Source organism: Chelon labrosus, assembly GCF_963514085.1.
Source record: "Chelon labrosus genome assembly, chromosome: 4".
Lineage (NCBI taxonomy): Eukaryota > Metazoa > Chordata > Actinopteri > Mugiliformes > Mugilidae > Chelon > Chelon labrosus.
In genome coordinates this window covers 27,328,850-27,340,429 of record NC_140340.1, presented here as the reverse complement: position 1 = coordinate 27,340,429, position 11,580 = coordinate 27,328,850, and the positions used below count along the sequence as shown (strand labels likewise).

The 11,580-nt window shown below is 39.7% G+C and overlaps 2 protein-coding genes across 2 annotated transcripts; one reads left to right on the top strand and one right to left on the bottom strand.

Annotated features, from left to right (window-relative positions):
* Positions 1-21: 21 nt before the first annotated feature.
* On the bottom strand, positions 22-8,066 carry nudt2 (nudix (nucleoside diphosphate linked moiety X)-type motif 2). The gene is made up of 3 exons (XM_084543472.1): positions 7,994-8,066; positions 6,771-6,901; positions 22-6,701 (listed from the first exon to the last, which is right to left on the bottom strand). Exons 2-3 carry the CDS (start codon positions 6,895-6,897, stop codon positions 6,391-6,393), a joined length of 438 nt encoding a protein of 145 aa, XP_084399598.1. The 5' UTR covers positions 6,898-6,901; positions 7,994-8,066; the 3' UTR covers positions 22-6,390.
* A 1,206-nt stretch (positions 8,067-9,272) lies between these two features.
* Positions 9,273-11,558, top strand: rfesd (Rieske (Fe-S) domain containing). The gene is made up of 4 exons (XM_084543863.1): positions 9,273-9,303; positions 10,271-10,441; positions 10,777-10,811; positions 11,020-11,558. The coding sequence occupies exons 2-4, from the start codon at positions 10,285-10,287 to the stop codon at positions 11,305-11,307; spliced, it is 480 nt and encodes a 159-aa protein (XP_084399989.1). The 5' UTR covers positions 9,273-9,303; positions 10,271-10,284; the 3' UTR covers positions 11,308-11,558.
* The last annotated feature ends 22 nt before the right edge of the window (positions 11,559-11,580 follow it).

Here is an 11,580-nt window from a genome sequence, read left to right as displayed (position 1 = left end):
ACTGACACGTCAGTATTGCTCAGTCCATGCTAAGCCGTTAGATTTGTTAAATTAGTCGTTTTTTTTTTTTTTTTTTTTTAACTGCTACAGCCAGAGTAGGCTTTATATCTGGTATGAAGCCCCACTTTTGTCTTACGGTGATATTTGTGCTTTTATGCTTTGGTATTTAGATGGTACTGGTTTGGATGTCAACAACAGCTTGGTTTTAATCTAACCAACCTATAATTTGCAGCCCTCAAGAAAACAATGTGGCTCCAAATAGTTATACAAATTCTTCCAATAGTACTGGTTCTGATGTTGAGGCATGACTAGAAGGGATAGAAACATTCAAAGCATTGCTCTACAATGAGCATAATAAATAACAAGTTGTCTGAGCTTATGTGTTTTAAAATGTACATTATTTCTTTTACTGATGTGCACTACCCAAAGATAAGACTATACTTGTATCAGTTCTGAATCATGTATTTTTTTAATTTAAAAACCATCAAAAACATCTTGGTTTTGATAAATGATGAAAACAAATAGTCCTCGTGGTGGCCTCTTGAACCCCGCTGTAGTTGGTCAGCTCTTTGTCTGGCTGGCCCATGTCAGATTGTTTGGTGTTGGAAGAAAGCTTGGCGCTATCCAGTGTGTCTTTCCTCGTTGCTGTTGTTCTGTCTGTTGGTTGGTTGACACTCTGTCCTCCCTCACTCGTCCCTTGTTTTTTCCAGGATAGCCCAGACAGCCTGGCTAGTGCACACTTGTTTGGCTCATTATCCAGTCGATGAGCTGGCCAGCTTGTCCTGTCGTTGTCGCGTGTCCTATGGCAGAATATGTCGGTCCCTCATGCCTGTCTGTTCTACTTTGATGCAATCAACTTAAACTTGCAAGCACAGGCTCTGCCGTGACTGCACACTCTTGGCTCAGACAGCTTGAGTGCACGTCCAGTAGTTTCCGTCACATCTTCTCCCTCATGATCCCCTCAAAGCAGCGTCACTTGGTAAGGGGTGAAGGTTAAAACCTTCTCTCATGGCGCCTCCTGCACCTCTGTCTGCCTCTTAAACCTCAGGGCCTCAACAGACTTTCGCTGAGAGAGAAAAAACTGAATCTTAAGACACAAACTGCTCCTCACCTCTGTTTCCTTTTCTTGATTTCTCTATTACTGGGTGTTATTAAAGGGCCGAGCGTGCTCTGATAGTCTCCTCTCCTACTGCATAGCACATGGCTGTTGGTCCAGATTGATGTCCTTTAAGTTGTTTTCTTTTTGATAGGCAGGACTAAAGTAAAGAAAATCAAAATCTATCTGTAGGGACTTCCCCCTCAAGGCAGTGCTCTCATTATGTTGAAAATGTTTTTGCGCTGTGACTTGTGCTTAAATGCAGCTTGGTGAAAATTGGACGTTGTTACTGTGCTACACCACATCCAGATTCTGTTTATTAACAGGGACAAAATCAACATGCAGCTTAGATACACATTTGCATTTGAATAATTATGACACTGATGGCCTGTTATCATTGTGTGTGTGTGCGTGCGCGAGTGTGTGCATTTGCATCGGCTATGATGTCAGGGTTTTCCTTGTTTCTGTTTCTGTGGAAGAATCGATGCAGACTTCTCTCACGTGTGAGTTTGCCCAAATGACCCCTTTGGACTTTGTCCAGTTAAGAAAACATTGAGCGTGTTGGCACTGTGCTCAAGTGTTCTTTTGAGAGGCCTGAATCGACCAAGGATTTGTCTGATTTAAAAACAACAACAACAACAAAAAAAGCACCCTCTGAGTATTAAGAAGACATAATGTGAGTAATATTACTTGTACCGCAACAAGTAAACAACACATTTTGAGCTGTGTTATATGAATCTGTTGCCCTGTTCAACAAAACACAGCACTTGGGCACCCCTGTGATTCCAATGGATGGATCCAATGCCAAGGAAACCAAGTACAGCCCCACAAATGTTCATTTTAAAGACTACGGAGCAATGGATGCATGTAGTGGAACAGTGATGCTGTTCGAACAGAACTCTTTGTGAGATAATTTTTGGATTTTAATGTGAAGCCAAAGGAGTGAACCATTTTCTCCTGGACCTGAGCTTTGGAGGGTCACAGGCAGACTGAACTTTTGTTGAGGACGGGGAGAGGACATCCACTCCTGAACTGGACCTAATGTATTTGATATTATGGCACAAGAGGAGGTGGATAGTTGCCAGAGATTCTGAACCTTTCTTGATGTGGTCCCCATTTTTGCCCATCCATCCCTCACCGTATGGAGAAGATCAGTAGTAAGCACTGAAAAGTACCAATCTCACATGTCTGCTGAAGGAATAGTTGAACATTTTTGGGAAAACCCATGCTTTCTGGTGGTGCGTTAGGTCAGAAAATTGAAAGCAGAATGTCAGTCCATTAAATATGGGACTACAGCCAGCAGCAGGTTATCTTATTTGAACATTAAGACTGGAAACAGGGTAGCATATAGCTTGGCAGCAGTAACAAAATCCACCTACGAGACCCTTTAAAGATCCCTAATTGACACATTATGCCCATAAAAACATTGACTGTATATAGTATAGGTATAGTCATCCCCGCTGTGGGATGAATTAAAGGATTATCTTAAATCCTCTGTGATTTCAGCCATGGGATTCCTAGGGAGCAGTTTTAAAGTTCACAGTGGGTGGCACTGGCCATTGCCATCTTGGCAGTGTCTGTCTGCCTAACACCCAGCTGATCAATGCTCTGTGAGAGCACCCCTGTCACTCATAGCGGCCACTTCCTTATTTTTATTTTATTTTTTGCATATCTTTAAGCCTTGATATAATTTAAAAAGGTGAATGATATAAAAAAAAAATCACCCCCATGTACAGTTGTCATGATCGGAGAAATTAGCTCTGGTGACCAAAATTTATTTTTATTTTTTTTGCACGAGGCCACAAACAAGTCTAGAAACCAGGTCAATTTCCCCCTCCCATAATATTTTTGCAGAGGAAAGTTGGTCCATAGTGGCTCCACTGGGAGCTGATTATGCTCCGGCTAGGATCCACTTAAGTCGTTTGGGCAGGCTTTATGCGGTGAGTAACAGCACCGTAGTCAGTCATGTCAACTGAGCACCGTAGCGCTGAATTCATTTACAACAAAATAACTCAGATTGGTCGCAGGAATATCCAGTTGGGTGCAGAGGTGTTTTTTTCTCTGCATCGGCGGAAACATGCCCCATAATAACATAATCAAAATGGCGTGTCACCAGACTCTGATCAGAATTATGTGGCCTCAGCAAGGCATTTTAACATGTGGGTCAGTGGGACCGCCTGTTTTGGCCCTAGAGTTTGCCGCTTGATAAAAAAAAAAAAAAAATTGAATGTGAAAACAACAACGAGTGATTTTTGCCTGTTTTATGTGCTGAGCCACATTTTGACTTTAAAGTGTCCTTTTCGAAAGAACCAGGCTAGTTGTTTCCCTGCTTCAAAACCTTTGTGCTAAGTTAAGCTGTAGCAGTAGCTCCGTATTTGAATCCAATCCAAAGCAGCTGAATCCAATGTCCTCATCCAAGTTAGCTGCAAACAAATAAGCGTATTCACTAAAATGTCAAACAATTGTTTTAAAGCTTTTGCTTCCCGATCCGAATCCACATTATTGATTTGTTAGAACAGTGTTTAGGGTTAGTGTAGCTCTTTTGATAGGAATGTGATGATAAAGCTCTTAATTTGAATCCTCCACTTCTTAAATGAAAGGTATGTCTTGTTTCTATGAGGATGGTTGGATAAAAGTCAAGAAGACCCTTTGTGTGAAGAGCGCCATGAACTACTATTTAAAAAAGAGAAACTCAACCTAAGAAATGATTCACTATGAAGAGGCAGCAGTCTAAGACGTTAGGATGTTATTCCATAAGCACTGTTACATACAACAACTGAATGAAAATCATTTTAGTTCATTTATTCTGTGTGAGCGTGTGAGCATGTGTGTGCACTAGAGTGTTTTTTTTTTTGTGTGTGTGTGTGTGCCGACACTTTGGACCCCCCCCCCCCCCCCCCCAACCCTAGTCCCCCCCCCAGGCCTTCGCGTGGTCACACACTTAACGGACCGACCTGTCCGCTATGCTACCACAATGTGTCTGCACCTATCTATGTTAATGCTGTCCTTGCTGGTTTCATTGATGATTTTCTTTTTTTTCCCTTCAACATTTTGTGTTTGTGAGGATGCAAATGTCACTCATAAAGTTTCTATTGTTAAAAAAAAAAAAAAAAAAAAAAACATTGTTGGGTTTGTTTATAGCTTTGGTATCTGTCGCTAGGCCCACGTGTCATGGACAACAGAGAACACAAAAGTTAGGAGTGATATGCAAATGGACAGAAATGTTGTGGTTAAGTTGGAAAGTCATTCAGAATAAAACAGTATGTCATTGAAGCCCGCTAAAAGCTTATTTGGAGCCACTGATTGCTGGTTACGGCTGCAGGCCTGTGCATTATATCATTATTATCTTAATGGATTGTGGGTGTTTAGCCACGCACATAGTTTTGGTTCAATTTATCCAGATGCTGATTTCTATCTCTGAAATTTCTGCCTCTACCAGTATCAGTCAGTCCAGTGCAATGTTGTTCGTCACAAACACCGGATCTTAAAAAATACATTTAAAAATTCTACAGAAACACGTTTCTAAATATAATGTCCATGCCACTCTGGATAATCCATTGTGCGCAACAGTTTTCATTGGAGCTGCATTTTTCCAAAGAAATCTATTTTTTTCTCCAAAGTCATGTAGCTGACATGAAATAACCTTCACCCCAATCTTTTACAAATTATATATTAATACTACACATAATTAAAATCCAGAAGTGTGAGGATGATATTAGGATATTTCATACCCTATAATAAGGTGACATAAAATTAATACATTGCACAGTAAATGTTTGACCATAAAGGTAATTTAAATTCAAAACTATTAGTTATCCCTTATCACTCTTGTACATTCTAGCAGGCGTGAAATCAGCTACCGCTCCCAGCTTTTTCTGCGTGTGCAACAGTTTCACTTTACGGGGAATGTGTCTCATGAAATTGAAATGACACACACAGGTCACTCTGGGAACTTTCACTGACCTCCACTTGTATGTGTCTTCGTAGTGAAACGTTCCTGTTAATTGATGTAGGGTAACTAAGTGCTTCCATTCTGCTTTACGAGCTGAAAGAGCACATTTGTTTCTTATAATGACTCTTATTTCATCCATTCAGCAGAGGCTGCGGCACGATGTCCTGAGTGTATCGTGTACCTGCATATCGTAGTGTAACAGCGCCCAGAGAGGACACTCAAGGTTTAGCGTTCCACTTGAATTTCACAATCTGCTTGTGAGGGAACAATCACTTTGGATTTTGATCCTTTATTCTCAGAGCGCAAAGGTGAGATTACAGTTGCGGTTCTGTTTCAACTGACCCCGCTCTCGTCCTGATGCTTTCTCAACTACAGCGGTGGAAAGACAACACAACAAATCCATTAATCCATAATGTTTCAGGAGTCCACAGTACATTCTATGATAACCCCCATTTGCAAAAGGTTTCATTACAAATATGGTTATCCTAATGTTTTACATAATAACAATCTAAATGCTCAGACCTTTTATTTTAATGTAATAAACTATATCCATTACTTTCCTTTTAATTTCTGGACAGCAACTACTTTGAAAATGGAAATGCTGATCTCATTTAATGTTGATGCTTAGAGCTGAACTCATAGCTCATTTATGATGCACTGCTACAGCATTGCGTTTCTGAGCTTATGGAAACATAAACATGCAGCTATGCAAAAACTTGTTTTTGTCCCCACCCTGTGGCAGACATTGCAGCATTTTATTATTAGCTTGTTATCTATGTCATTTTTAACCAAGTACTCCACTGCATCTTTGTTTTACATACTTGAAAAATGTGTAAGAACATGGTAGGTCTGAGCAAGCATCACGAGGCAGTGCAGGAAAAAAATCTTATTTTCTTTTTTTTTTTGGCCAAACTTGTTTGAAACTACAGACTGATAAAACATCTTCAACACAGTCCCGTGACTGTGGCGATTCTTCATTTTGAGTGCATATTTCAGTTAATTTTCATCGAAATTCAACATAATTTATGTATTTAATCCCATTACACATGACTCATGTGATACAGACAGTCATGTTTTTGTTCAGTACCAGATCAATCCAGTCTTCGGTGGTTGATTCATTTCCATCCTGCTTGTTTTGACAGACACCCACTCCTTACATCAGACTGTGCAGTAGACATTTAAACAAATACAAACTGCAAAAGCAGAAAGAGTTACATGAATTAGACATTTTGTTTTTTTTACAATGAATGCTCTACCAGAAGAAGGTAGGGTCCCAGCTAGTTACTTCCTTTCATTAACCATCCCCTTTTCTAGTCTACATTCTGGTACATCACTGTTTGTTCTACTGAGCCCCTAAGTGCCTGTGTGCTGCTCTCAGTGTGTCCTGAAGGTCTTTGTACTGAGCCAGAGCACAGGCCTCCTCCAGCTGGGCCCAGCGGTAGTCCTGGTGCTCATCAGACAAAGTCACGGCTGTCTCTGGGTCTTTCAGCTCGGCCAGCCAGTAGAGCACCTCTTTGGGTCTGCCTCGCACCTCGTAGCGCAGCTCCTGAAGGAAGCCATCCATCACCTGCAGATGCTCCACCCCGAGCCCAGCCTCCTCCTTGGTCTCTCTCAGAGCTGTGGTGAGGTCGTCCTCCCCTGGGTCCACGTGACCTGATGGTAAATATATTAGATGAAGAACTTAACTCTGTCAAATGATAAATGTGCAATTTTTTAACACACCTTTGGGTGGGGTCCAGTGGTGTTCTCCATAAGACGTCTGCAAAAGGAGATATTCAATGTTGCCTGGTGGGGGAATGCAGCTGGCAAGACGTCGAAACACTATTAAGCCACAGGCTCTCAGCGCCATCTTCCTGTTTGACACACACAAACAAACAAAACTAAGGTCTGTTGTTTACAAAGATAAGACGCCAGTCATTTTAACAGCAGTAATAAAAAGTAACCAAACATGACAAGTTGTTCAAGGCCATAGTACATGGCACATGGTAGCTAGACACACACTCACTAGACAGTTCATTAGGTACACTAGTGAAAACGATTAATTCTATTATACCAGTCCTGCACTAAATGCCCCTTCATGACAGCTATAATGTTCAGTGAAACAGCATAAGGTGGCGATTCAACTGCATGGTCATTTTGGAGGATGTAGTTTGTGGTGCTGTGGTTTCTGTTATGTAGCATAATCCACTGGCTAAAATGGGGTTGTCAAAATAATAGAAACATGTGTCAGTACAATACTGTTTAATAGCACTACAAATCCCATCTTCCAAAATGAAAACACAGTTGAATTAACATCTCTCTCGGTTATTTAAAACGTTACATAACATAACGTTCATGAAGCTAAGATTCAGTCCAGGACTAGTTTATTAGACTGCAATCATTTTAACCAGTGTCCCTAATGAAGTGGCCTATAAGAGATACTGCAAATAACAAATGACTATATATGTCCACATGAATTAAACAAAGTTGTTCAGTTAAAGTAGATGTGTAGACGTACAGAATACCACGTTTCATTAATCACATACAGCAAAAAATAAAATAAAAAAATTACATAAAATCGGCAAAGATGGGACTATTTAAGGTTTAGCACGTAAAAGAAGCTGATGTGTGCTCTGTGCTGTTAACTAGTCACTACGACAAATACAACCAGTATTAAATTTGTGTCGTTATACCTTTGAATATCAAATAAAACTATTTGCTTTGACAGTTTGTTACATATATTATCTATGACATACAGTTGAACTTTCCTGTCTGATGTAATGTTTGTACAACACCGTAGTAAAAGTGATTTAATCGTGCTTCTAGCATGTTAGCTAGCTACTTCTGTTTTCATTGTAGACATTTTACAAATAACCAGACGTGCTGCTGTTATTACCCCTAATGCTGACAGAAAGCAGGACTGGCGAGCAGTCAGCCACTCATTGTCACAAATGTATGCAACTTACTATCTATTCGCAGTGAAAAGATTTTATTGGACGCAGGTTTGTTTCCCACCGGCTGAAAATCAACGGTGCACCGGTAAATGGCTCCGGCCATAAGGCTCCGGCCCTCTTTGAAGTCAGACACAAAGGGTTCCGGGTGTAACAAAGGGATATGGAGGACAGAAACTGTTATAACCAAAAATAAATAAAAATGGATTTACAACGTAATGCACAAAAAATAGTTTTAAAAATACATACAGGGAAATGTGACATTAATTGTCATTTCTGCTGCTGGATTTTCCTAAATAAAATTCCTAAATAAAAATTTCCTAAGTAAAATGAATAAAATAAAAACAAATGAAAGACACAAAAATATTATTGAGGAAATAAACCACAGGGGAATGCGTAGGGAAAATAATAGAGAAATAAACTTTGTGTAAAACAAATAAATACATAAAACATTTAAGAAACTGACAAATCAAATAGACACGTAAGTTGGAAGGTAAAAAACAAACAAACAAGCAAGACAGAAATATCAGTTCATGACACATTTTATAAATTCAACAATGCCTGTCTTCTTAATATCATGTTTAGTGCATTTACTTGCATACAAATGTAGATATTTATTTATTATTTAGCATGGCAGTTTTGGTCCTCCTCCTGTTAAGTCTTGACAAAATCAAAACTTAGTCATCATCATGGCTGCGTTAATTTTTATTTCTAGTCTATATTCTAATAAAATATGATTAATATGTGACAGACTGTCAAATATGGTATTATCTTACAATTTATTAACGTTAATATTACCATTTTAATAGCATTATATTGGTTATTTGATCTCTAGTGGTATTGTTATTAGTGTTAGAATGTGTAATAGGTTTTTAGCTGCCAAATAAAAGCAGGGGAGTAAAAGGAACAATATTTCCCTCTTAAATCTAGTGGATCTGAAGGGAAACGTAGTATAACACAGAAATACTCAAGTACATTAGAGCAGTAGGAACAATATTTGAACTTTGGGATTCAGATCTGGTCAGCTAAGATTAAAATGCCTTAATTATATAGCTGGATTTAAATAGCTACATCAATTGCGATGTATAAATATCACTCAGTAACGTCTTAATCAATGGCTTTATGATAAGTATGTACGTTTCTTTACAATCAAAAAGCTGTTGTGCCTGCAGAGACAGATAAGAAACATATAGCGTCGGTAGGGCCAACTAAGACAGCCTGTGTCTGAAGATAATAGAGATGAGCCCTCCTTCCAACGCAGCCCTGAGCTGTCAGTACTACAGTTGTTCAGCTTGACAGAGGAGACACAGCTGCTGAGTTTCAAGGTAAAACCAATATGGAGTAAAATGTGCTTTGTTATTTTCGAGCGAGACCTAAAATATATACAGTAGGCAGAGGCATGCAGACAGACAGAAAGACAGACAGATAGAGACAGGCATTCAGAAAATAATACACAAATCGAGTCTTTAGTCATCAGAGACTCACTTGAAGATATTTTTTCCTGACATAAATTATTATTCTGTGGCACCTTCCTTTACATCAGCTGTCTGTTCTTTAGCCACAGGCTTCAGGACATGTGACTTCAGTTGCTACAACGACTGTGCTTACTTACCCTGCACTGAAAGGCTCATTATTCCACTCTGCTTTACATGAATCATACTTGCATTCAGATATTCTTGGTATACGCTGCCTGACATAAAATTACACATGGAGATGATGTAGCATTGCAGCCCCTGGATAAACAGTGCTTGGGTTTAATGATGACAGGCAAATATATGCCATTTTCACTGGCCCACATGTCACTTCATGTAGGCCGTATGCTGCAATTACTGGCCACTTGACTGTTTTGCATATTGGGGAACACACAAAAAGTCAGAAATAGCCAATGTGGTGTGGTTTTCATGGATTGTTTTATTTATTTATTTTTTTGTGGTGAATATGTTCACCTACATGATGGCAAGGCAGATATTAGGGATTAATGCTGTATATCTGAGTGTTTACAGAGTGGGCCTGATCAGTGCCAAGAGATGTTCTTACTTTAATGTCCTAGAGGTGTTGTGGACTTAAGTTAAGCTGACAACTGTGACGTGATGTGCCAGCACGAAAATCCCGGTGACAAATCCAAAAGTCGCCCTTTTTTAGTGTGCGGTTCTCTCCCTAAAATGTTGCACAGTTACTTAGCAGCACATGTCACATCGATGGCAGAAAAGTTAAGCTACACAAATAAATATTTAATCTTGGTTTCTGAACAGTTTGAAATATTATGACATTTCCTGTTCGCCCTTTGAACAGCTTTTCACACAGCCATGGAGGAGAAGGAGCCACCTGCTGGAGGGCTTCATTTTGTGGGCAAAAAAGAGGAACTGATTGAAGCGAAGCGTTCTTTCAGAACCGTAGAGGGTCGGGATGTACTGATTATCTATCATCAGGGAGTCTTCTACGCCTTAGACTCGTACTGTTACCGTGAGTACAGCCTTCATTACAGAACAGCTGCTATTTATGAGAGATTATAATGCTTCATTTTCAAATCTGATAGCTACATTACAAGCCACTATATCCAGCATTATAACTGAGATCGAAACAGTTGCTGATAAATGCCTCCTTTCACTGAACCAATTCAAAAATATTTTAAAGATAAAACATTTGAGGGGGAATTTAACGCTGAGCATACTCACTATATTATCCATTGCACATTTTAGCATATATTACCTAGAAAGTGTGTCCAGTCAGCAAAAGGTTACTGTGCTATAAACTGTTTGCTTATTCTGCAATACAGTGATCCTCTATTCTCCCAACAGATGCTGGGGGAATGCTGCAGAATGGAGACATTGAGGTAAGGTTTACATTTAATTTAAGAGATTAGATGTTGTGTCTTTGTCTGACCCAGAGGAAAGGAGCCAAGCTGAACAATGTAAAGGCACCTGATGCTGTAATAATGATGTCAAACTTGCAATGAATTCATGTTGTTATCATAGTGCCAAATGGCCCGAATGACCTATCCCACACAAGGTTGTTTACCTGCTTTCTTTCCACACACACAGGACATAAACGGCAAGCTGTGCATAATTTGTCCGAAGCACAAGTACAAGATCTCTTTAGCCGAAGGGGAGTGTTTGTACAAGGCCACCAATCCCAGGGTAAAACCACCTGTGCCCAGATGGTACTCCAAAGGTGTGAAGCAGCGGACCCACGCAGTCACAGAGACTAACGGGGAAGTCTATGTCAAGCTCTCCCAGATCCCTGGCTGGATCGAATCCGACTACTACCAAGGAGAAAATGGCAAACTGGAAAGAGCCAAAGCTGAGGCAGCTGAGAAGGAAGAATCCTGACAGATGAGGACTGCATATCAGTATTCTCTTTTGTCTGCTCTGATCTCTAAATGATTGCATGATGACTATGTAAAGGAAGTCAGATATTTGATGTTATGCGTTACTTCAAGTAACCAAGTAGCCTTGAAAAGGCTCTTATTTTTAATAAGTGTGTTTGCACAATTTAGAGTTTACATGAAATTCTTTTGCTACCATTTTACAATTGTTTCTCAGTTACATCTGCTGCTTCACTAAATAAACCGTTCTATGAATCAAGGTTGATTCCTCTCTTGG

Bases quoted from the DNA above. Each gene is read 5' to 3' on its own strand.
- nudt2 (XM_084543472.1), bottom strand. From the start codon at position 6,897: ATGGCGCTGAGAGCCTGTGGCTTAATAGTGTTTCGACGTCTTGCCAGC. The intron at 6,702-6,770 runs GTGTGTTAAAAA...ATTTACCATCAG, and splicing joins CCACTGGACCCCACCCAAAG to GTCACGTGGACCCAGGGGAG.
- rfesd (XM_084543863.1), top strand. From the start codon at position 10,285: ATGGAGGAGAAGGAGCCACCTGCTGGAGGGCTTCATTTTGTGGGCAAA. The intron at 10,442-10,776 runs GTGAGTACAGCC...TTCTCCCAACAG, and splicing joins CTTAGACTCGTACTGTTACC to ATGCTGGGGGAATGCTGCAG. The intron at 10,812-11,019 runs GTAAGGTTTACA...CCACACACACAG, and splicing joins TGCAGAATGGAGACATTGAG to GACATAAACGGCAAGCTGTG.